The sequence below is a fragment of the Lynx rufus genome, unplaced genomic scaffold (genome assembly GCF_022079265.1).
Source record: "Lynx rufus isolate CCGP_SWC_20201006 ecotype Redwood Valley unplaced genomic scaffold, mLynRuf1.p SCAF_7, whole genome shotgun sequence".
NCBI lineage: Eukaryota > Metazoa > Chordata > Mammalia > Carnivora > Felidae > Lynx > Lynx rufus.
The window spans coordinates 91475699-91501987 of NW_025814889.1; the positions used below are offsets into that span (position 1 = coordinate 91475699).

The 26289-nt window shown below is 44.5% G+C and overlaps 2 protein-coding genes across 4 annotated transcripts in view; one reads left to right on the forward strand and one right to left on the reverse strand.

The window, feature by feature from the left end:
* HELB (DNA helicase B) overlaps window positions 1-5845 on the forward strand; it is a 33767-nt gene extending 27922 nt beyond the window's left edge. For both annotated transcript variants that reach the window (XM_047067207.1, XM_047067208.1), the window contains exons 12-13: window positions 167-652; window positions 4111-5845. In XM_047067207.1, the coding sequence (XP_046923163.1) occupies window positions 167-652; window positions 4111-4215 (591 nt within the window). In that variant the 3' untranslated portion in view covers window positions 4216-5845. The remainder of the gene's footprint in view (window positions 1-166; window positions 653-4110) is intronic.
* Window positions 5846-7781: 1936 nt separating this feature from the next.
* The window catches only part of GRIP1 (glutamate receptor interacting protein 1), a 404358-nt gene continuing 385850 nt past the window's right edge, over window positions 7782-26289 (reverse strand). For both annotated transcript variants that reach the window (XM_047066969.1, XM_047066968.1), the window contains exons 23-24: window positions 11526-11672; window positions 7782-9568 (exon numbers count right to left, since the gene is read on the reverse strand). In XM_047066969.1, the coding sequence (XP_046922925.1) occupies window positions 9341-9568; window positions 11526-11672 (375 nt within the window). In that variant the 3' untranslated portion in view covers window positions 7782-9340. The remainder of the gene's footprint in view (window positions 9569-11525; window positions 11673-26289) is intronic.

Below are 26289 nucleotides of genomic sequence, written 5' to 3' on the forward strand. Positions count from 1 at the left end.
GAATAAACCGGAAATGTGAGGTGGATTTAGGTGAATATTCTGGCCGACTAGCAGAGATCCCTTTTAGGACTTGTCTGTTTTCTATCTTGGTGGACCGTGTGAAGACAAGAGCCCCCTGTGCAAAACTAACCCTTCCCACCGCACTCTCTCCCTCCCCCCCCCCCAGGGGTCTGAGGAGCAGACGGTCGTGTACGTGGTTGGGAAGGCGGGCCGCCAGCACTGGCAGCACGTTTATACGGCGGTGACCCGGGGCCGCGGCAGAGTGTATGTCATCGCAGAAGAGTCTCACCTCCGGAGTGCAATTATGAAAAGCAGTACCCCTAGAAAAACCCGTTTGAAACATTTTTTGCAAAACAAGCTCTCCAAGAGCTGCGAGTCTCTGGCGGATTCCGCATCCCCGTCGGAGAGCTCTGGAGACAGCAGCAGGCCCGGCACACAGCCGTCAACACCGTCACACCTTGCAGTCACAGCCAGCACCGTGACACCCAGAAGCAAGGCCTCCGCGGCTGATGACAGGACGTTCCCCTTGGCCGGAGAGTGGAAATTCTCTTCACCCGATGAGGTGGATACAGATGAAGATCCATCAAAACCCCGTGGGTCCAAAAGAGCCTGTGGCATGAGTGATGCTGAAAGTCCAAGCAAAGTCCTGATGGTAAGAGTGACGTTCTCGTGTGCTCCCGCTGTATTTAAGTCGTGTTGACTTCAGGGTGCTGATATGTGGCTGTGGATTTTTCGTTAGTGTTAAATTGTGCTATCGGACCTAAAAACAAGTGTTCTCTCCCCTCTGCCACGTGTCCTCTCCCCTGTGCCTGGTCGATCCTAGTGGGCTTTGTCGCCTGGCATGAGGTCGGGACAGGTGGCGTGCCGAGAGACCTTGTCATCCTGCACCGTCTTTCCGCATAGCTTCCTTGTCACCCTCCCCTTCCCCTTTGTAGGCCACAGTCTCACTTTTATCCCCACTGTTCGTGAAAGCAGCCGGGTAATTATCAACATTCTTGGAACAAATGAAGTTCCAGTAGAAGTTTGAGAGTCGCTTCACGTGCTGGGGTCCGTAGGCTTTCAAGCCATGACCTTGAAAGGGGCCAGGGTGGGAGCCCCGAGGGGAAAGTGCTAATGTGAGCTGTCAGTACCAAGCAGAGTTCTGAAAGGAGGACAGAGATAGCCTCTGACCCCACATGGATAGGGGACAGTGAAACTGTCCTCTGAGATGCTGCCGGCACATGCGGCGTGTGACGTCTTGGCCTGTTGGGCCATCGCAAGTATGGAGTAGTGTGGCTGGAGTACGCACGCCATCGGAGGCTGAGCTGAAGACACTGGAAGAGTCGGAAGACACAGGCTCTTCCCAAGAGGCTGAACGTTCTTCTGAACACAGCGGAGAATGCTAGAGGCATTTTAAGAGCCCGGTGCACTGAAGTTTTGGAAGGTCACTTAGGAGTTGAGTGGTGTTTTGGGAGGCCATAGGGGATGAGTTCCTAGCGCAAAGATGATTTCAGTGGCTTGAACAAAATGATTAGGTTCTGAAGTCAGGTGGTAGCGATGGGGTTGGAAAAGAGATGCTTACGGACAAGGGGTGCACGGGCTTTGATGGCTGGTTATATGTGGGTGGGGTTGGGCCCGAGCAGGACTCTCAGGCTCTGGCTTGGGCTTCCCGGGGGGATCCAGCTACATTAGGATTGGGAAATGAGGCCGAGGGACAGGTTTTGTAAGGAAAGTGACAAGAGGAGGCATAGTTAAAAAAACCCAAAGTTTCTTTTTTTACCTTCTTGGAAGTAGTAGGGTCCCTGCTGATTCTAAGCTTCATTCGGTGCTCCACATCAACTCTTTGATATGGAATTACCAAATCAGCAAAACATCTTTTCCTGAAATTGACTGTATCACCTCTTACAAAGACCCTGGGGTAATAAAGCTTTGGACCTGGAACAGAAAATTCCAAACAAAAAGTCTTTGCCTAAAAGTTTCTTGCTTTATATTTCTTCACGCCAGCGTGGGATGGGTGGCTTCTGGCTTCTGGGATGGTACAAAGAGACAATGACAGCATTACCCATCTTCGCTGCTGAGCTTGCCAAAGTTTTTAAGCTCTGGTCTGTGAACACGGAGAGTCCAGCGCTGGCCGCAGAGGGTCAGTTTTCTCGCAAGCCTTGCCAAAAACATGTGACATCTACAGAAATCCCTGGAAATGAGGAAACTAAGAATTCAAAGGCTCGCGAGTGATAAATTAGGGACTTCTGTGTTTTCCATAATTGTGAGATATGTGATTTCTAGAAGCTCAAATTCACTGACAGGGGCTGCCCTCATACCTTTCTTTCCTGTACGGGTGGCTGCATAAGAACCACATCAGCATTTTAATTCTGCAAGTACTGATGGCTGAGCCTCTCCTGCATGAAAGCTTTGGCTTTGGGTTTTGAAAAAAAAAAAGCTTAAAATATTGTCCTGATTTTTGTTTGTTTGTTTGTTTTGCTTGGTTTTGTTTTGTTGCTTTTTTTTGCCTTGTGTCCCACAACCAAAAAAAGGGGGGGGGGTACAAAACAGAAATTCCCCTTTAAATAAAAGCATATGCATCAATATTTAAAAATTTATCATATAAAGCAGTGATTCCCAGAATTTTTTTTGAAAGAAAATGACATTTTATTATAAAAAAAAAAAATCTGGAAAGGGAGTAATCACAAAATCCCTAAATAAAGATAGTTCTATTAGTCAGGGTTCTCTTGAACCAGTAGCCTGTGTCTATGTCCCTATTTACCTACCTACCTACCTGTCATCTATCTGTCTAGATTTATTTAAGGAATTGGCTCATGATCGTAGAGGCTGACAAGTCCAAAATCTCCAGGGTAGTCCTGCAGACTGGAGACCCAAAGAAGAATTGACATTGCAGTTTGCATCCAAGGGCAGGCAGAATTCTTTCTTTCTGGGAGGCAATCTTTTTTCTTTTAAGTTTTCTCTTAAGGCCTTCAGGTGATCAAATGAGGCCCACCTACATTATGGAGGGTAATCTGCTTTATTCATAGTCTACTGATTTAAATGTTGGGGCACCTGGGTGGCTCAGTCAGTTAAGCATCCGACTTGAGCTCAGGTCATGATCTCACGGTCCGTGAGTTTGAGCCCCACGTCAGGCTCTGTGCTGACAGCTCAGAGCCTGGAGCCTGCTTCAGATTCTGTGTCTTCCCCTCTCTCTGCCCACCCCCCCTCACGCCCTGTCTTTGTCTCTGAAAAATAAATAAACCTTAAAAAAAATTTTTTAAATGTTAACCTCATGTAAAAATAGGTTCACAGAAACATCTAGAATAATATTTGACCAAATATCTGGGTACCATGGCATAGTCAGGTTGATACATAAAGTTAACCAGTATAGTCCTCTAAATTGAACAGGTTTAGCATTGTGAAAGATTGATTGTGCTTATTTTTCTCATTTCCCTATGGCGGTGAAACTTTCTCATGACCGTACTGATCCCTTGCCTTGTGCTTGGGAGTCACGAACAGCACCAAGAGTACTGGCATTGCAGTGTTTTGTCTTATCACACCCAAGGCCGGTGTCACGGATGTGCAGCTGAGCAGTAGTCAGTCATTCAGGGCTTTGTGCTTAAAACTACCCCATACTTGCTTTAATGTTCTGCACTTAACCATCTTAAAGTTCTTAACCTTGAACAAAGGGCCCACATTTTCATTTTGAACTGAGCTGCCAAATTATGTAGTGGCCATACCTGTAGAAAGTGTGTGTGTGTGTGTGTGTGTGTATATATAGTGTGTATATATATATATATACTATGTATATATATGTATAGTGTGTGTATATATATATACTATGTATATATATATACAGTGTGTGTGTATATATATATATTATATATATTATATATAATATATATATACCCTCATTCACAAACAGTCACTTCTTCATGCCCGTCCCAGAGCTGGGTGCTAGGGATACCACAGTGAGCCAAAGCAGGTAGGATCCCTCAGGTTGCCGACAGCTGATTGCTGTGGACTGCTCAGGTCTTCCAAGGGGTGGGGAAGATATTATGTCTCCCGCAGAAGTAGAGGAAACAGAAGTACGTAGGGCAAATTGTGTGTATTTTCACGAAATTAATCTCATTTTTATTGCTGTCCTAACAGGTGGAAGAATCATCTCCACAAGTGTCTTTGAAACTTCGGAATTTGAGACTGAATAGTTTAATCCCCCGGCAACTTTTCATACCCACAAGTAATCAAGAAACTTAATTTGATTTCAGATTGCGCAAAGTAATCTCTCTCTCTCTCTCTCTCTGTCTTTTTTCTATTTAACACAAATGAACATCGTAGCTTGAAAATATTAAGGTACAAAACAGGATATGTGTAACTGGGGTTTTATTTTAAGGTGTTTGTGTTAGCAGATATTTTAAATCCATTTGATCATAGAAAACCATAATGAGTTCAACATCTGTCATCATGAGAACTGATAGCATATATGTATATATTTTTTAAAGTTTGTACTTTAAAAAGTGTTTTATTTTTGCAATAATGCCTTTATTAACTTCCATGATCATGTTGGGTGGTCTTTGCCCATGGTATGAAGCCATGGTCACGACAGACTGTAATTACGCCTCTCGTATTATTAACTGACACACATTTTGCAGGATGTTGGGTCTTCTGCCAAGTGTTCATCTGGCAAGGCTCCTTGCTCCATCACGGCCGGCCGGACCCACTTCACCTGGAAATTCCTTCTGATTTGGGAGTACATTTCTTTTTCTGTATTTGAGATACCATTGACATATGTTACCACTGTGTACCTTGAAAGTGTACAGTGTGTTGATTTGATACATTTATATAGTCAATATGATTTCTACTGTAGCATTAGCTAACCCCTCCATCATGGCACGTGACTGTTATTTGTTTTATGAATACATTGTTTTGAAGGTATTCTACCGCCGGAAAATTATTTTCTCTCAGTGATTTTATTTTTTTTAGAGCTCTATTTATTGTTAACCGGTGAAAGAAAAGGTTAAGAAAAAAAAAATGTACCCGTGATTCCAATATTTGAAAAAGAACCTTAATGAGCTATAATTCACATACAATTCACCCGTTAAAGGGGAAAAACGGAGTCGCTTTTAGTACATTCATGGAGTTGTGCCACTGACACCACAGTGGATTTTTGAACACTTGCATCGTCTTCTCCAAGATGTGCCTCTTAGTACCTGTACCTCGTAGTTCTGACCCCCTCGTCCCCTCCAGCTCTGGGCAACACTAATTTACTTTGTCTCCATTGATTTGCCTGTTGCAGACATTTCCTACAAATGGAATCCTACAATATGTGGTTCCTTGTTACTGACTTCTTTAACTTAGCATAATGATTTCAGACTTCATGTTGTGGCGCCTCTCATATCTGTCTTTTTATGAAAGATTAATAAATATGTACCAAGAGCTAGCATTGTTCCTTTTATTGGGTGGATGTCTTGGATAGTCCATTCAAGGGGAATCACTCAGTCTAACCAGATGAAGCCTCATATCCTTGGTGTATTGATGGAAAATATGGCAGCATATATGGAGGCTGTATTTCTGGATCACACCATGTTGGTTTGAGCCGATGAGACAACACCAGGAACCCTGGCTGAATTTTTGCGGGTGGTTCCAGTAGAGCTGCAGGTGACCTATCTTGCTTCCGGTAGTGCAGTGAGACAAAAGGCCTCGATCTCCTTTTATTACCAAATAGTATTCTGTCGTACGGGTATAGCACATTGAATTTCTCGGTTCATCAGTTGATGGACGTTTGCGTTGTTTCCACTTTTTGGCTATTATAGAATGCGTTGGCGTACAAGCTTTCTGCGGACATGGATTTTAATTTCTTTTTTTTTAAAGTTTCTTTTTACTTATTTTGGGGGGGGGTGGGGGAGGGGCAGAGAGAGAGGGAGAGAGAGAATCCCAAGCAGGCTCTGTGCTCTCAGCCCAGGAACCCGACTTGAGGCTTGATCTCACAAACCGTGAGATTATGACCCAAGCTGAAATCAAGCGTTGGAGGCTTAGCCGACTGAGCCACCCAGGTGCCCCTGATTTCTTTTCATTGTATTTCTAGGCGTGGAATTGTTGGGTCCTATGCTAACTCTATTTAGCCGTTTGAGGAACTGCCAGATTGTTTTCTAAAGCAGCCGTACCATTTTGTATTTATACTTGGGAGTGTGTGAGGGTTCCCGTTTCTCTAGGTTCTAGTACTTGCTATTATCTGACTTACTGATTATAGCCATTTTAGTAGGTGTGAAGTGCTGTTTCGGTGTGGTTTTCATTTGCATTTCCCTTACGGGCGAATGATGTTAATTATCTTCTCGTGTGCTTATCGGTCATTTGTATGACCTCTTCAGAGAAATGTCTATTCAGATCTTTTACCCATTTTTTAAAATAAAGTTATTTTATTTTATTTTATTATTTTTGAGAGAGAGAGAGAGAGAGCACACATGAGGGAGGGGCAGGGAGAGAGAGAGGGACAGAGGAATCGAAGCAGGCTCTGTGCTCACAGCAGAAATCGAAGCAGGCTCTGTGCTCACAGCAGACAGCCTGATACGGGGCTTGAGCTCAACGAACCGTGAGACCATGGCCTGAGCCAAAGTCAGACACTTAACCGACTAAACCACCCGGGGGGCCCCTACCCATTTATAAATTGTTATTTTTCTTTTTATTGAGGTATGAGTTCTTTATACATTTGACATGCAAGTCCCTTCTTAGAACTACTGTTTGCAAAAAAAAAATTTCCCATGATGTTGATGTTGTTCATTGCTGCTGTTTAGAAATACAACTGATCTTGTATCTTGCAACCTTGCTAACCTCATTTATTAGTTTTAATAGGTTTTTAGTGGATTCCTTAGTGAGGATTTTCTATATATGAGGTTATATCATCTGCAAATAGAGATCGTTTTCTTTCTTTCCAATCTGGATGCCTTTTATTTCATTTTCTTGTCTTAATGCTCTGGCTAGAGCCTTTCATGCATTGTTAGATACAAATGGTGAGAATGGACATCCTTACCTTGTTCCTGTGAATTTACAAGGCCTGCAAGACAGTCTGCAAAAATGAAAATGTTGGGACTATAAGTGTAAGTTTTAAGTAGCACAGCATGCATTAAAATTGGTACATCTTAGTATATACAATAAATGTATTTCATGAACACACGTACTGTTCTCTGAGGGCAGATGTTATGATTGTTGAGTTAAAATCTGTCTTTGTCACCTAAAATAATTGTATAATTAGTCTGGGGTATTTCTGTCTGCAGGCTGTTTTAGGACTTAAACTTTGTATGTTTTACATCTTGTCCTTACAATGGTCCTGGAGTACAGTTATGACCTTCAGTATCACAGGTAGGGAAACTGACTCACGGTAACTAAATTTTGTACCACCGGTGAGTACCAGAGCTAGAATTCAAACCCAGATCTGATTTTAAAACTCATATTCTTCCCATTCTTCCAATGCTGCTTTTCAAGCTTAAGGCAAAACCTTTCCCCTTTAGAAAATTCTAGGGGTGCCTAGGTGGCTCAGTTGGTTGAGTGTCTGACTTCGGCTCGGGTAATGATCTCACACTCCGTGAGTTTGAGCCCCACGTTGGGCTCCATGCTGACAGCTCAGAGCCTGGAGCCTGCTTCAGATTTTGTGTCTCCCTCTCTCTGCCCCTCTCCCACTCACACTCCATCTCTCGCTCTCTCTCTAAGATAAACATTAAAAAAAAGAAAATTCTACAGCAATAAGCATTGTGTAGGGGTCATCTAGAATAAAATATATTCAAAGCACCAAAAAACTGTATGTCATAATTTTGGCTTTTCAAAATCACTTTTTATTCCATTTGGTAGAGGGTTTTTTTTTTTCCATACAAATATTTGCAACAATTTTGAAGTCCCCAAAACCATACATAGACGATAAATACCATGCTATTAAAGTATTAAATTTGTACAAAAATACTTTACAGCTTAATACTTGTTTGTTACAAATAAAAATACATATTTAAGTGACTCATGATCTTTTTTTTTCTTTTTTTTCTTAACATGATTCTGCTTTATACTTTCTTGCCCTGGCGGGTTGTGACATATGATTGAAATAATATATTTCTTTGCACAAAAAGAAAGGTGAACTTTTTCCTTAAACAAAGGACACAGTGTTCAAATGCTTTACCTAAGCAGTCGTTTGAATTACTGACCAAAATGAAGATGTTTGCAAAATAATCATTTCGATATGGAGATTCTACAATCCATATACAGATCTATCTTTTTTTCAATATTCACCAAATAACAGTTATTAGTGTAACTATTCAAAATATCTGAACAAATGAGAACAGTTGCTGACAAACATTAAAAGCAACTGTCACAATTTATTGCTTTGAGGGATGGTAGTAATTGGCAATGCATTTTGTGAAAGATGTATTTACAATTTCGAGAAGTGGCATGGCTCAGAACAAAAGATAGTCCAGTGTCATTTTAAAGTACGTGTCCTGTACACCCCTCTATAAACAGTTTTCCAAACATGTCAAGCAAGATGAGTTTGATTTGCCTATCATTAAGATAAACCTCATTTTAATAGACTCTTCATTCTCTCTTAAGTTCTTAGTCCTGAATTTTAAAAATAAGATAACTCATTCTCAGTGTTCCTAAGCACTCTAATTCATTATCAGAGATTTGCAGCTATTAAAAATGTGTCCTTAAGAAAAACAAAAACAAAAACAAAAAAACAGGTCACAAGACATATCCTGTTTGTTAGTTTGTTGCATAGGGAATAGCATACATCTTAGTTAAGATCATTCCTATATTGGGGCAAAACATTTACCACCACCTATTATGGTCTCCTACGTGCATCATCGCTGAAACGTTTTAAGAGAACTTTAATGTTACACCTGTACCCCTCCCATGGCAGCAGTCCCCGGCCACATCTCAAACTCGAGTTCCCCTAGGAGAGCCAGCTTTGTGGAACGACTTGGTCAAGTTCTTAACATTAACGACTTCACGGTAAGAAAACTGATTTCAAAGTGAATTAAGGAAATTGTCATAGAGAACAGTTTCAAACAGACATTTCTCTTTTTAAAAAGTGATTGGAAGATGACCTTGTAAAAAATTTCCTCTGATGTTAACTGGGGGGAGGGGTAGCCTGTCTACTTTTCTTTTTCTCTACCATTGGGCTTGGCAGGGAATTGGCTGCCATATACCATAGTGGTCACCAAGAAAGAAACCTCTTCAGCTTGAAAGGGGAAGTGAACATGAGCCATGAGAGAGATTTAAAAGACCCCTGTGCTTGCAGTTAATGCCACGTGATTATCTGTGCTTTAAATGCCACAGAAATCTGAAAGGGATATTTTAGCACCATGTAGATATTGTCTTTTGTCCTGCTTTATAAAAAGCGTTGCTATAATGTGTTAGTGGGTTCTCGTATCTCCAAATTACTACCATGACTAGGCTGTTGGAAAAAAGCGCTGTTCTGTTCACTCCATTCTCCTCCTGGTAGAGTCTGTTCTATAGACTTCTGTGAGGCCAGTGGGTTTCTACTAATAACCAAGTCCAGCTTATTACCAGATTCTGCTATGAGGGGCACAACAAGGCAGCAGTCAAAGTCTCTCGTTCGGACGTGATTAACCTGAAAAATCAAGAAGGGCCACTTTGAATTATTGTCATAGTCTGAGATAATTCTCAAAACCCAGAGTAACACTTGCCATGTTAACGGGTGTCTGCTGATGCTTAAGTGAGCCCTCTACGCAGAGAGGTCTAGCCTTTCTCTGACCACCCTAGAAGGTGGTCATTGGCTGACTTATTCGTTGCTATTAAATTGTAAGGCCCTTGAGAGCTTGGAACAGGGACACGTCCCAACATCCCCACGCTGAGCAGATTGCCTCGCACGTGGCATGTGGTCCTAGTGCCGAACATTATCCCTATAATTTCCAGATGAGGTAGGTGAGGCACAGAGTGGTTCAGAGATTTGCCTTAGATCAGCACATGGTAAGCGGTCCAGATAGGATGTGATCCCAGGCAGTCTGGCTGACCCCAGAGCTGTGCTCTTGGCCATGATGTTGAACTACCTCTCAGAAGTGAGCCCATCCCCTCCTCAGCTTTTGCATGTACTTTTCTTTTATTTCTCCGTGGTCTTCACCGGCAAGGGTTTCTAAACCATCTACATGCCTGCTTCCACTCTTTGACTTTCCATTCTCAATCTTGCCACATCTGGAACCCGACACAGTGTACAAATGACCCCAACTGTCTAATACAGATACGGTGTTTCCGGGTCTCATCTGCTTTGGCCTTTAGCACTGGCTGTGCCTGACAGCCACACATCCCTAAAACTCTCCTTCCTTGGCTCTCTGTGACATCAGTTTGGATCCATTTTAACTTGATTTCAGTTCTCGCCTGCCTTTATTTCTTCCTGTCCTTTACATTCGTTTTTCTTAGGATTCTCTCCTTGATCCTGTTCTCTTTCTTACTATAAGCCCACCAGAGGTCACTTCATCCAAACCCATGCCTTCAGTAACCTAATCTCCTAAATCTGGCTCGGACGTCTCTTCGGAGCAACAAGTCCAAACTGCCAGTTGCCTCCCAGACTGCTCTACCCGGAAGTACTGAAGGCATTAAGGTCTCAGGTCAGATAGAGGTGTCTTACCCACACCTACCTCGTCTCCCTCCCTGTGGTCTTCCCCTTCCCCATTCTACACCAATCCACGTATGGTATTATTCCATGGTGTTTCTAAATTAACAAATTATGTCACTTTTCTGCTTAAGAAATTAATATGCTTGAGAGCAAAGTCCAAGAGATTTACCGTGGCGTTCAAGCCCTTCACAGTCTGAACCCAGTCTACCTTTGTAGCCTCAACTTCCATGAAAGCAGGTACAGTGCAGCCCCAATTTATAGATTAGGAAGAGCCACATAGAAGTTAAGTAACCACAGTTGTTCTTTCAACAAATATTAGAGTATCTGTGGAAAATAAAAGTGTCCCATCCTGCCAGCAGAAGACTAATTGTTCCATTGCTATGGTAAAAACGATCGCCAGAACTGGTTTTAAAACCATAATTGATCAACGACAACTTGCTCTGGTGAACGCGTGTCTGAAGGCCAACCGATCAGTATAGCCTCATGCTTTGAAAGTCAGCTCTTTGGTGCCAGACTCATTCCAGTTAGATACACTTTCAAGACTGATGTCAACCCTCTCTTCTTCCTACAAAACGCTATTCCTAAAAAGTGTACGTCAAGTCAGGAATTTGCTTAGCTCACTGAAACTATACATGACCATGATGGTATTCCACTCGGTAAACAAGGTTTGGCTTCTTGCTTTCAGATAATTGTGTGAGATGCTGAGATATCGTGTATTGTATACCGGGAGATGGGAGAGTAATGTACCAGCTCCGTTCTCAAGCTGTTTCTAAGCTGCTGGGGAATATACACAGGGAAGCAGACGATTTCAATGACTGGTAAATTTTACCAAAGGGAAAGGTTTTTATCCCATATAGAAGGGGCCCTAATCTAGTGTTGAGGCAAAGAAAGATGGGTAGGCATCGGTCAGGTAAGACTTTGGAAAGTTAAATTAGAATTTCACCTGAGGTCTTACCTGTAAGAGTCGGTCATAGGGTTTTAAGCCACCAAGGTCTCCTGGCCCAGCTGGGCGAATGTTTTTGACATATACTCCTTTCTCCAGCAAGCCATCTGCTACGCTGAACCCAAAGTCTTCCACATCGGAGCTCTTGTACAAGGTCACCTGCAAAGTGAGAAAATGTGAAGGGGACATTTAGCTTGGATGGAGACCTTTGTTTTTTAAAAAAATTTTTTTAACGTTTATTTATTTTTGAGACAGAGAGAGAGCATGAACAGGGGAGGGGCAGAGAGAGAGGGAGACACAGAATCTGAAACAGGCTCCAGGCTCTGAGCCATCAGCCCAGAGCCTGACGCGGGGCTCGAACTCACGGACCGTGAGATCGTGACCTGGCTGAAGTCGGACGCTTAACCGACTGCGCCACCCAGGCGCCCCTAAAAAAATTTTTTTAACGTTTATTTATTTTTGAGACAGAGAGAGAGCATGAACAGGGGAGGGGCAGAGAGAGAGGGAGACAGAATCTGAAACAGGCTCCAGGCTCTGAGCTGTCAGCACAGAGCCCGACGCGGGGCTCGAACCCACGGAGCGTGAGGTCATGACCTGAGCCGAAGTCGGACGCTTAACCGACCAACCACCCAGGCACCCCTGGAGACTTTTGTGAAACTTCTCGTGCCACAATTGTCTGACAATCTGTCAAATTTACTCAGTAGCATCATAGATTTGTAATACATTAGGCAGCTCCCCATCCCCCTGCTGCTTTCCCCTTCTCCAAGAACATCCTTGGAATCTGTAAAGTCCCACTCAGAACTGAAAAGGAAGGAGAAGGGAACTACTGGAGAGTCCTGGTCTTTTTGTTGTTGTTGTTGTTGTTGTTAATCACAGTCCTTGGATGGGTCTAGGAGAGCATTTTCCCAGGGCAGGCTGACTTCTCTATTTTCCTGGAGCAGCACCCGGGTGTTGGGGGCAGCCAGTAGCAGCCCTTTGCAGCTGCTGGATATCAGGACCAAGCCAAAGGCCTTTCCTTCCTGCCCACCGAGCCCGATGCTGTGCCAGGTAAGCGCTCAGTATATCATTTTCCTTTGAGCAAGCGCCATGGACGCCAATGGTATGGTATCCCAATCAGAACGTCCATACTGAGAGCAAAAATGAGTTAAAAGACCTGAAAGTTTTCTTGTAACGGACACATTCTGGGGTCCGGCCTGAAGAGCAACCAGGCTTTGGTCTTAGCAACTCCAGGCACTGCCCCTTCTCAACTAGGGGCCTCACTGGTTCCCTCTGCACCTGCAGCCACCTGTCGGTTCAAGCTTCCCATGATCCTCATGCCTCCCATCTGACCACCTGCAAGAGTTACTCTGAGGTTCATACAATCATCCAGTCATTCATACATTTCACCAAATGTGTACTGAGTCTCTATGATGTTCTAAACATGGTGCTGGGTGCTGGGAAACAGCGGTGAACGAGAGAGGAGGCTGCCTTCCAGAGGCAAGCACATTTATGCGTAACATTTACTGAGCATATGCTGTCCCGGACCCTGCCAGGGGACATACTGAGCACTTTGTGCTCACCTAATGTTTTAAGCTGGCCACTGATACCGCTAAGATTTGCCCGATGCCCTCCATACAAACTGATGCACTCTTCAAGCAATGATCTGGGCTTTCTGTCTTATGCTAATTATTTTTAAAAAATGTTTTCTTGTCTTTTGTTTTCATGCAAGTAATACATGAATATGTGTCTGTAAAACAGTAGAAAATTCAGAGCTGTACAGGGCAAAAAGTAAAGACGACACAGGTCTGTTTTTTATACCCACTTAATGTATTTCAGAGAAGTCGAGAATATTGAAAGAACTACAAAAAGTGGTGTTTGTGTTTTTTTTTTACTTCACTGGGCAGAGCGCTAAAATATCAAGCTGGCTGAGTCAGTACTATTCACGAGACAGCCCTCATGGTTATTGCCATATCAGAGGTGAGGAAATTCAGTTTTATAGAGGTTAAGTAATTCTCCCAAGGTCACAAAGGTAATGAATAGCAGGGCCCTGTCTGTCTGATTCCAGACACCGCACACTTATGCCTTATTTCATAGGTTCTAAGATAAGCATATATATATATATATATATATATTTAACTCTCAGAAATCAGGTGAGTTTCATAATAGATGGCATCTTACCTAGATCCTATGAATTAAGATATATAAACATTCTACCCCTACCTGGCTCTTTCCTACAAGTACACTGGAAGGATTTTGTTGCAACTTTGCTTTAAGAGAGAGAGAAAAAAAAAATGCGCTTTGAAGTGAGTTCCAGAACGGAAGCATCCACACCTCTCAGGAGCATGTTCCAAATGCAGAATCTCAGCCCCAGCGAACTGGCACCTGCAGATCCCTGGTGATTCCTGTGCACATTAGAATTGCTCCACGTGGTACTCCACACACAAGAGGGGCTATCACATGTTTGGAAAAGAATCGAGGGAACCAAAGTTTAATGGAATGATAGCCTTTGCAGGCTCATTCTATCATTGTGTGCATGTGAATGTATGTGTATGTGTGTGTGTGTGTGTGTGTGTGTGTGCGCGTGTGCGCGCATGCACCCTACTATGTGCCAGGCACTGTTTTAAGGACTAAGGACATAGCACTTAAAAAATAAAAAGATACAGCAGTGAGCAAAACATAGCCTTCTTGAGTTTATCACCAGTGAAGATATCTGATTTAATCCTCGTAACAATCCTTAGAGATGGGTAAGGGTCTCAGGTTTTTTATTTATTTACTTATCTTTAAATTTTTTAGAGAGAGAGTGAGAGTGGCGGAGGGACTGAGAGAGAGAGAATCCAAGCAGGCTCCACGTTCAGCATGGAGCCTGACTCAGGGCTCAATCCCGTGACCCTGGGATTAAGACCTGCGCCAAAATCAAGAGTTGGATGCTCAACCGACTGAGCCACCCAGATGCCCCAAGAGTCTTAGTTTTAAATGAGGTAGTGTATATGAAGTTTTAAAATCTGAAATGACTTGACTCCCAAGGAAGGATCATTTTCATGGCACTCAGTTGTACAGGTATAAAAGTAGAAAAACTTACTGCACTATGGAAGGTGTGTGTGTGTGTGTGTGTGTGTGTGTGTGTGTGTATACGTGTGACTACATGCGTGTGCGTAGCTTAGTAAAATCCAGCCCCCATCTGACGTGCACCCTGATGATGCACAGGGAGAAGTAGGTCTACACGAGTGAGAAAGTTCCCTCCAGACCAAAACTCATTAGGAGGTGAGGAGAAGTCTTGGTTGGTGACCTGGGCTCAGGTGGCCTTGGAGAGAATATGGAAGATTCACCCTCCCCCACACCCATCAAGCTCACTGAGTGGGGGAAAGAATCTGTTTTTTGTTCACTGATCTATCCCAACCCCCTAATACGGTGTCTGCCACATAGTAGGGTTAGTGTTTTGTCAAATAAATGAAAGGACTGGTTCTGACATACCGAGTGGTTGACTATGGAAGCCAGTCAAAACTGGCCAAGAGGTGCTGTGCGCATGAACTACGAGGCATTTAATTCAAGCCGTGCTCCCCACTCCCTCTCCCGCCCCAGGGCTCTGCTGGGAAGTCTCAAAGCTGCAGCTGCAGGGTGGCTGGGTGGCTAAATGGCTGGGGCCAGGGCAGGATGAAGCTCAATGGCGACACCGTGTGGACGTGAGAGGTGAGACAGCCTCTGACGTTGAAGCCAGGCCTGCCCTAAGGGCTAAGGAAGCCCCCCCATTCTTGGGCAGGGCAGGGAGGTAGGATGGAGCGTCCTCCAGCAGGAAATACCAGACTTCTTGCTAATAAGAGATGAAGCCTGAGCCTTGAATGAGCAGACTGAAAAGCAAACAGGATGTTACTGACTCTACCATGTCTGTGGAGTAGACCATACAGATGGGGAATTGAATTCAAGCTCAGAGAGTTAGAAACGTGTCCATAGTAAAATAGCGAGCAACAGAGAAGTGGTTCAAACCCAAGGGGTTCTGACTGCGAAGCTGAGATCTTTTCAAGGCACACTATCTCCTTAGCTAGCGTGTGGTTGTTTAATGAATACTCATTACAAAGAAGAATTTTTAGGCCTCTCTATAATTTTTTTTTTAATTTACAGTTTATTTATTTTGAGAAAGAGAGAGAAAGTGAACAGAGGAGGGGCAGAAAAAGAGAGGGAGAGAGAGAATCCCAAGCAGGCTCTGCAATGTCAGCGCGGAGCCAGATGTGGGGCTCGAACTCACATGAGTTCGAACTCACACGAAACCGTGAGATCATGACCTGAGCTGAAACCAAGAGCAGGGTGGTTCACCGACCGAGCCACCCAGGGCCCCTAGGCCCCTCTATAATTATGATTTGGCCTCAGGCCATAGTTCAGGTGAGGTCTGCCCCTTTCCTAAGGTGGGGAGGGGAGTTATTGGAGAAAGGTATTAAAAATTTTTTTTTAATTCCCAGTTTTGTGGAGATATAATTGACATCCAGCTCTGTATAAGTTAAGGGACTTCGTGTACATATATTGCAAAATCATTACCACCATAAGTTGAGTTAGGAGAAAGCTATTTTTTAACGAAAAATTTCAGATTCAAGAGTAGAGAGGCTAGAAAAATGAATCCTCATAGACTCATCACTCAGACCCTACAACCCTTCAGAGCAGGCCACACTTGCTTCATCTACCCTTCTTTTTCCTTCTTTGGGGGATTATTTTAAGGTGAACGCCAATCCTTAAGTCATTTCACTCCTACATACCTCAGGATGAATCTCGGAGAGGGGGGGAGGACATGATCATTCTTTTTACATAACCTCAAGGTCATTAATTCATTCACAAACTAACCCTTATTCCTTGACACACTCCAATACCTAGTCCGTGACAAAATTTCCCTCGTTGTCTCAAAAGTGGTTTTTAGAGTCAGTTTGTTCAAATCAGGGTCCCAACAAGGTCTACACTGGAATGTAAGGTGTCTTATGTGTCCTCTCATCTGGAACATGCCCCCTGCTGCTCCCTTACTGTGGGAACATCACCTTTTGTCCCTCAGTGCACTCTTCTAGAGCCCATTTCCCTGTAAATGGAAGTTACCTCGGGATCCTTGATTGGAGTCAGGGTCAGCTTTGTGGGGAAGGGTGTGCTTCCTATGACGTCACGTCATTCAATGTCTACTCGTCCCACTTTCGGGGGGGGGGCGCGTGTCCAGGTGGGGACAGCTTCATTCCTCCACTGTAAGGCTTCCCATCAACCTCTCTTCTAAATGTAAATTTTGACTGATGGTGACCACTGTCTGAATCAATTAACTTCATTAGGGGCTTCAGAGTGATGCTCTTTTTCTAATCCTATAATAGCTTCCATATTTGTTAGCAAGAATTTTTTCTTTTTTTTTTTTTTTTTTGAGAGAGAGAAAGAGAGTGAGCATGAGCAGGGGACGGGGAGAGAGGAAGGGAGAGAGAGAGAGAGAGAGAGAGAGAGGATCTGAAGCAGGCTCTGCGCTGACAGCAGATGGTCCCACGTGGGCTCGAACTCATGAGATCATGACCTGAACCGAAAGTCAGACGCTTAGCTGACTGAGCTACTCAGGTGCTCCAGCTAGAATTCTTTTGTAAAGAAGTCTCCTTTCATCAGTTAGTGCTGTTTGGTTACCCTGAAGTGCAGCTCGAACCAGAAAGGCTGAATGAATTCTAATGCTTTCATTTTTAGTGTAGGGAATTGGTACACTAAACACTTCCAATGGTGTCCCAAAAAGGGTTGTTGTTTTTTTTTTTTTTTTTTGGTGGGGGGATGACTTCTGTTAAGTAAAGTATCCCTGCGAACCTCTGGGTTTATATATAGATAAATGGATTTCAATTAATTTCATCATTACTCTTTTGGGTGCTCAAACGCTCTCATCTTTGGCTAAGGGGACTCTTTCATGTTGACTTCGATGTCCTTTTGACATGACCCATTTGTTTTGGTAACTTCTTTGTTTTCTGGCTCCAGGATATCATGACTCATCATGAGTATTTCCTGTTCCCAATCTGGAATCAGCCACTCCTCTCCTCCAAGGTGACTTGACTGGAGGAAACATTTTTATATTCTAGCTCCTTTCCTCCCATCCTCATGCTCCTTTATCAGAGGAAGGAAGAGGAGGAATGGGGGCAGAAGGCCAAAGACGAGGAAGAGGAGGAGGAGGACGTGGATGAGAATGAGGAAGAGAAAAAATAGCTAATAGGACTGGTGATAGTCTGCCATTCTTTGGGCCCTGCTTCTTAGTAGATGATTCTCTTTATTCAAGGTTCCTGCTTCTGTGCCTCTCTTTGGCTTTGTCTGTGCCTTGTCTGTGGGATTTTGTATCCTTTTGCCCCTTTGTTTCTAGTCATGTTCCCACCATGTGACAAGTACTGCGCCTAGGGAGTGACGTCCCCATGACTCCTAGAGGGCAGTGCATCCTAGTTCTTTCTGCTCCACTTATAGCTAGGTGTGGGTGAGGGTCCTGGAGACCCGGTGCTTCTTGCTGGATGGGTAGTGGGGCATCTGCTCTGTAGGCCCAGCCACACTCTTGAGGTGCACCCGGATGTGAGGGTTGCAAAGCCTATACATGCAATGGACATGGAGAAGCCCACTTCTGTCTTAGATCTAAGGCATGTTTTCCAACACAGGGACCAGTATTCTTGCGTTGGGGGCAGCATTTGGTGTGGCCTAGAATAACAGTGAAGTTCTTCATTGCTCAGTTGGCCTGTGATTCTTGGATGTCAGCTCCATAGCCAGAACCTGGGAGGGGCACCAAATAATGCCAACACCAGTCAGGAGTAATACATTAACCAAAATATTCGAGTTGGATGTCAACCGGAGCAGGTTAACAGATTAGCTCATTAACTTTAAGGTCAGAGTTGTTGGCCAAGAGGCTTGGTTTTTCTGAGCCTCAGACTTGATGGAAAACTCTTCAAGATAAGAGGCAAACCAATGGTTTAAAATTGAAACTAATCTGAAAAGAAAAAAGTTGAAACTAATCTGTTTCGCTAGAATGATTTCCTAAGTTTAGAGGAAAAGGGATTTTCAGAGCTAACTCTATGGTTCTCCTGGAGATAGCCAACAACAAAAATGAAATTATTTTGAAGCGACACAAAGGAGAAGATTCCAGGAATCAATAATTCACAAAAATGGGGAGCACAGCCGGCTGCTCTCAAAGCAGCAACAATAAATTGTGCCACGTAGCTGCCTCCCTCCTGTTGGCATGGAGACTGGTGGTGGTTACTTCTGATTTATTTCCCGTCCAAAAAGAATTCTAAGGATTCCAAGGTTTCAGTCCCCCCACCCCCTTTTTTTTTTTTTATTTTGCCACAGATGAATTCCTTACGCAGGCACTTTCTTACATAAGATTGCTTTTGAACGCCTGGCAATCTTGTGTAGCAGAATTATTCCCTTCCTGCTAATGAGAACACTGATCTTCAAGAAGTTGATGGACCTACTTGTCCAGTTACAATGCATAAGCTCTGGGATTCAGTACTTGAATATCTGACCTCATTTGCCGTGTTCCTTGCACTAAATCATGATTCCCGCCCCCCTCCCGGACATATAATCTCCTAGCTGGTCAGGCAGCCTTTATCCATTTCCAACCGCCCAACAAGCGAAATATGAATAATTTATCATGTCTGCTGTATTTCTTTTCATCAGAGCCCCTCCGTGGCTTTCCATGAACATCTGCCTGAACTTCTGCTCCTTGAGCTCTTCATGGCTCCTCTGGTTCCTGGGAACGAAGTTTTCTTGTGGCGTCTCTATTCTGGGCTGACCCCCACGATGCAGCCGGGGAACCTGGACTATGAACACCAGGCTACACTTTTCTGTCCTAAAAGGGCCAATGAGCCTCTTGCAACATAACTCTGGGCCAGAACCTGGTTTTACAAAGCTCAGTTCAATCTTAACTATTCATCCGCACACGCTGCGATTGCTTCTGACCCTCCCGAGAACAGAAGCTTTAACAGGAGGCAGAAGCGTTCACCACAATTCAACTTGGGCCTTGTTTTTTATTTCTAAGCAAGTCTATTCACATGTCTGAACAATGTCCTCAAGGCAAAGATTAGAAACCTACTGTTTCTGGTTTCGGTTTTGACACATGTGGAAGTCTTTAAGCGGCAGAGGCAATTCTCCCCGCTTGGGTTTTAAGGGCCATTGTGTCTGCTATCTTGAGCAAGTCACGGCAAGTGACAGTTATCCCAGAAGCACTTCTGAAGCCCTGGCAGGCTTCCTATCATTCAGCCCCTTGCCTGATGGCCTTAAGGGCCAAATCGACACCTACTTCACAGAGATTGTACTCCTTTGCCCATAAATCACCAGGCACTTGGGTTTATTCTTGCAGACACTACTGGGGTAGCTCTCTGCCTCTAAACCCGATAATTCAAGTAATGTTGGCTTGGAGGATAATCTTATGACTACTTGTGAGGCTGGAAGAAACAAAGGTATGGCCTCCCGACTGCATTCTTCCAGCCCAGGAGGAAGCGATTTCAGTTTATGCCACTCAGACTGGGCTTCAAGACAAACTGGGTCAGGAAAGACAGCTGCTGCCCCGTCTGGGGATCCTCCTTGGCAGGGGAGAGAAAGGGACAGCTGCTTCAAACACTGCCTCCTGCTGCTTCCTGGCAAGTGTGTGGCACCACAGGCTTGGGAAGTAGGGGCTCGACAACAAGAGATTCCGTAGCTTGGATTTTGGCTCTAAGTATGAGCACGTCAGGGCCGACTTGGCCCTTGGAGAAGGGAGTCCTAACCAAGGAGAGCATCACAGTTTTTAAGATCTGAGATGGATTTATGTGCTGCTTTCCCAGTTCATGTCAGAGCAACTTCACCTCCATCACTTCATGCCACATCAAAGGGAAAAGAGCCTGATCAGTCTCCAAATTCTCTGGGAGTTCAGACCAAGCCATGGGCACCTTGGTCACCTGTTGTCATGGGCTCTGTTGTCAGGGTAGGCAGTCAGTTCGGTTCTAACAGGATGCCTGGAGGCCGGCAATGAGAAAGGCCTGCCCAGCTATCCTGTCCTGGCAGGAAACTGGGTCAAACCAGAAAGGCCTAAGATGGCGGGTGTCACGACAGGAAACCCCTGACCAAGTAAGGAAGAAGAGGCTCGAAATCCTGCATCTCCTCCCCAAGTAATGAGTGTTCCACCTCCTTGTTGACAACTGTCAAGAAAAGACAGAAAACCCAAACCCCAGGGTGCACATCTCTCTCTTTCTCTCATTTGCCCAATCTCACATCTCAAGAGTATACTTCCACTTTAAAAAAAAATTTTTTTTAACGTTTATTTATTTTTGAGACAGATCATGAGAGAGAGGGAGACACAGAATCTGAAACAGGCTCCAGGCTCTGAGCGGTCAGCACAGAGCCCGACGCGGGACTTGAACTCACGGACTGTGAGATCATGACCTGAGCCGAAGTCGGACGCCCAACCGACTGAGCCACCCAGGTGCCCCAGTATACTTCCACTTTAATAAACGTTCCTGCTTGTGCTGTGTGTGTCCACTATGTTGTGTGTCTATCCTTGAATTCTTTCCCATAAGGAGACTAAAAACCTTCAGCGACATCTCTGGGATGAACTGAGCCAAGGCCCCAGGGCACAGGGCCTCCCCAGTTCACCCAGCAACACTGCCACCAGCCTCTTCCCTTGCTGCCGCCACCACTAAGTTAGAGTCTCTGTTCCAGGGTTTTTCTCAGGACAGCCTGGTCCGCACCTGCCCCCTCTGCTCCTGCCTCTGCTTTCTGGCTCCCAGGTCTGCCCTGGCCTGGCTCTTCTCCAGCTGCTGAGCCTTCCCATTTCCTTCTGTAACCTACTGACCTCCAATCTCCTTAAGTCTCTGTGGGCCTCCTCGCTTCAAGGGCCACCCGCATCTCTAGCCGGAAGGCCTTCCGCTCACCCTCTGGGCCTGTGGGAATTCAGGGCCAGGCTCACTGTCATTCAGGAAGTCGGACACTACAAAGTTCCTCAGAACAAGGCAAGAGCTCTTATCTGTCTAAGGCAAAGAAAGAGACAAGCCGCGGGCAAGACCATTGTCGGCGTAATCCTTACTATAGCCAGACAAGTAAGAGGACAGAACACTGGTGAAGGAAGAGGTTCTGTGGGACCTGTCTCCAAGGACCAGGACATCAGGGGAACAGAGTGACCTCAGAGAGCTACGCCATCCATAACTGAACATCCTATAGATAATACAATATCTTACAACCTATAAATGAACATACTTGATCACGACAGAGAGACATAGAAACATCAGGAAGAGACGAAGGATCCCCGGCCAGTGTTAGACTTAAGGGAAGCTACTAACATTGGAGCTATAACATAAAGCACATGGGAGCACTGAGAAGGCCTGAGGGTCACCTGAGTCTGGAGGCCTGCCAGTCTGTTGGACTTAACATTTCTATGGCTCAGAGCTCAGACTCTGCAAAGGCGGATGGTAACTTGCTGGAAAATAGTAAGATGCAGAATGGGCTCTGCCACGTAGGGTTGCAAATGAAAAGATAACCTTAAAGGCTCTGCTTTCCCCCCCATAAGTCGCGGGGCGGCTTTAATCCTAACTTGGAAATCTCATTCTAGCGTTATTGCTTCCCCCTCCTACACTGACTGAGACATACAGAAAGTGTCTTTATCCCCCTTTGAAAAAGCTTTGTCGTCCCACTCATCATTAATGAGTTAAAAAAAAAAATACGTTCATTTTTGAGATGAGCCTATCATTTTTATAAGAACTATGTTTTTTATGGGGTGCCTGGGTGGCTCAATCATTTAAGCATCTGACTCTTGGTTGTGGCTCAGGTCATGATCTCACCTTTTGTGAGTTTGAGCCCCACATCTGAGCTGACAGCGAGAAGCCTGCTTGGGATTCTCTCTTCCTCTCTCTCTGCCCCTCCCCCACTCGTGTGTGCTCTCTCTCTCTCTCCAAAATAAATAAACTTAAAAAAAAAAAAAAAAAACCCAAACGCCTGGGAGGCTCAGTTGGTTAAGCCGACTGCTGCTCAGGTCATGATCTTGTGGTTCATGAGTTCGAGCCCCATATCGGGCTCTGTGCTGACAGCTCAGAGGCTGGAGCTTGCTTTGGATTCTGTCTCCCTCTCTCTTTGCCCCTCTCCCACTCACCTCTGTCTCTCTCTCTCTCTCAAAAATAAACATAGGGGCGCCTGGGTGGCGCAGTCGGTTAAGCGCCCGACTTCAGCCAGGTCACGATCTCGCGGTCCGTGAGTTCGAGCCCCGCGTCAGGCTCTGGGCTGACAGCTCGGAGCCTGGAGCCTGTTTCCGATTCTGTGTCTCCCTCTCTCTCTGCCCCTCCCCCGTTCATGCTCTGTCTCTCTCTGTCCCAAAAATAAATAAAAAAAAAAACGTTGAAAAAAAAATAAACATAAAAAAAATTTAAAAATAACCCCAAAACCCGCAAAAAAAAGAATTACATTTTTGACATTTTGAAAAGTATCATAGAATACTTAGACAAAGCTGAGGGAATGATCCCTCCGGAGGACTGTCACGGCTGAATGCCATTACTCATTTCAAACATACAATGCAACCTCCAACCCTTATTCTACACATCCACATCCCTCCAACAGTGTTCTGATTATCAGCTGCCCCTGGTTTTACAGGGAGAGAATATGTCTGTCAGACTGAGGTAGTGACTAGTAGTAACTAGATACTCATCCATTTGTCTGTGTAAACAGATTCTCATTCTGGTTTATATCTCCTCTCGGGGGCTCTAAGGCAGCGGCTGAATCTTCTTTTCAGGCTGGGACTCTGCGGAGATCTGATTTTCTGGGTTACTGACATTGCACGGCTAAGGCAAGACTCTGAATGATGGTGGCTTCCTCAGGGAAAACGCTATTTGTGAAGGCTCCTTTCCTGAGCAGGATCCTGCCCCCTCCTTTGCTAAATGAGAAAACTAAGGTGTAGACAAGTGACATGGCTAATGACTGTCAGACTGTGACCGAACCTCGGTCTGCCTGACGACGAAGTCTGTATTCTCTCTAACAGATCACCCCTTGCCTGGAGAAACAGAAACCGCAGCTAGCAAAGAGGGGTAGACAAAAGCAAAAGGTTCATATATTCAGTTTGTCATTTTTAGCTTCTAGTGACTTCCATAGTAAGACAATTCTATACTAGCTATTTGGAGAAGGTCTACACCTGCCATGAGGACTCACTTCATCTTGACTACCAACTCCAAATATTTGGTGAAGAAAGAGGCGTGTGTCTGAATAAGATATGTTTTTGCATTTCATATACCTCCTAGGGCTGAGCCTCTTTTCCTGACTCAGGAAGAATATTGCAAAATCAGCTGCCACTAGGCACTGAAAACGACACTCCTTACAAGGGGAAAAACAGCTTTATCATATCAAGAAAAACAAAGATCCCCTCTGAAAACATTCAGATATACGGAAAACGCAAAGTGAACTTGGGCTGGGAAAAAAGTTGATGGTGGCAAAGGCCGTAGAAATAAAGAGGTTCCCGACAGATGACTTGAATGTTCCAGGGTCATGCCACCAGCAGCCATAAATAAAAGTAGATGCAGAAAAAGTATTTTTAAAACTTTTCCGTAAAATGATAAATACAAAATAGCTGCATACAATTCAGGAATACAATTTTATTTAAAAACACAAACGACAAGGCAAAGGAAACGTCAATTATGATTAAAAAAAAAAGCGCAGGGATGGGGCGCCTGAGTGGCTCAGTCGCTTAAGTGTCCGACTCTTGGTTTTGGCTCAGGTCACGCTCTCACAGTTCGTGAGTTTGAGCCTCACATCGGGCTCTGTGCTGTGTCAGCTGGGAGCCTGCTTGAAATCCTCTCTCCCTCTCTCTCTGCCCCACCCACTCATGCTCTCCCTCTCTGTCAAAATAAAGAAATGAACTTTCAAAAAATTTTAAAAATTTAAAAATGTCCAGGGGCGCCTGGCTGGCTCAGTCGGTTAAGCGTCTGACTCTTGATTTTGGTCCAGGTCATGACCTCATGGTTTTGTGAGTTCAAGCCCCTGGCAGCAGGGAGCCTGTTTCCAATTCTCTGTCTCCTTTCCTCTCTGCCCCTCCCCACTTCTGCTGTCTCTGTCTCTCTCAAATAAATAGACTTAAAAAAAAAAAAAAAGAGCCCAAATGTTCTGAATGTGGGGTAACTTTCTATTTTGCAGAAAAATAATCTTTTTGCTTTCAAGTATGCAAAGAAGTGAAGCTAGAATTTGTCTCAGAAATAGAGTAAGTGGACATAAAGGATATTTAAGCATCAGAAGGGAAAGGGCTACCAATGAACCGTAGCTAAGATCACAGGCTCTTATCTGCAAAGAGAGTCAATCTGTGGTAAGCTACAGTACAAACCGGAATTCATTTTAAAGATAAAACCCAGAAGGCTAGGGCTAGGGCTGAAGATGAAGTCTCATTTCCCTTTTACCTTGCCACCCAGCTGTTGCCAATGACCTCCCTGAAACAGAGAAATCACCTCCAGTAGCAAAACCTTAAGAAGTGATTCTCGGGGCGCCTGGGTGGCGCAGTCGGTTAAGCGTCCGACTTCAGCCAGGTCACGATCTCATGCTCCGTGGGTTCGAGCCCCGCGTCGGGCTCTGGGCTGATGGCTCAGAGCCTGGAGCCTGTTTCCGATTCTGTGTCTCCCTCTCTCTCTGCCCCTCCCCCGTTCATGCTCTGTCTCTCTCTGTCCCAAAAATAAATAAACGTTGAAAAAAAAAAAAAATTAAAAAAAAAAAAAAAGAAGTGATTCTCAGTCTTTCTGGTGCGAAAGAACCCACCGAGGAGGTTGCTAAAATGCAGCTTCTTAGGCTGTACTCCCAGAAAGTGCTGACCGGGTAAGTCTGGGTGGGGTTTAGGAAACTGAACTTTATTTTATTTTTTTTTTTCAACGTTTATTTATTTTTGGGACAGAGAGAGACAGAGCATGAACGGGGGAGGGGCAGAGAGAGAGGGAGACACAGAATCGGAAACAGGCTCCAGGCTCTGAGCCATCAGCCCAGAGCCCGACGCGGGGCTCGAACTCACGGACCGCGAGATCGTGACCTGGCTGAAGTCGGCCGCTTAACCGACTGCGCCACCCAGGCGCCCCTAGGAAACTGAACTTTAACAAGCATCCCATGTAATCATGGTAAAGATCATCAGAGATTTTTAGGCCAAACTTTTTAGGCAAACTTTTTAGGCCAAAATTTTTAGGCAAACTTCTGGTTGAGACTCCAATAAATTTCACAATCGGCTTAATATGAGAGTACGTTTGAAAAAAAAAATAAAAAATAGAAAATATTAGTGTAAACTGTGCAGTCAACTTTTGGATTCATTCCTATATGAGCGTGGATGTATGCACGTCCTGAATCGTGAAGTCAAATGTATTTCGGATCGTCTCGGCCAACACAGTCTGAGAGGTAGTGGCCTCAGGACTTGAGTATTATCTCCCTGTGACCCCTCTCAGTGTCCCCCACACCGTACCAAATATCAAATCATCATGTCAGCTCTAATGTCCTCCCCCATTCACACGGCCAACAAAGGAAGTGGGGCTGCATTTCTTATGTTTGTTCTAAATGTCATGAAGGACAACTAGCTTATGGGGCTGAGGAATGAATGTAGACAGCTTGAAGGAAAACTTTGTCAAACCCAGAAGAGCTTCAGACATATCGGATGGTGTGAAGTGAAAGAAAACCATATTGACCCTGACCTGAGCTTAGGATTTTCCAGAGGTCTGAAGGAAGAGAAGGCAACGGCAAGGAGGACTGGTTGGAAAATCATAGGCAAATAATGGAAAGAAGCTGAAACCCAAGAAATTGGAAGATAAGCCCACGCTGTCTTCTCTCTGTATGAAGATGACGTTAGTAACCCGCCATGCAGAGTTGG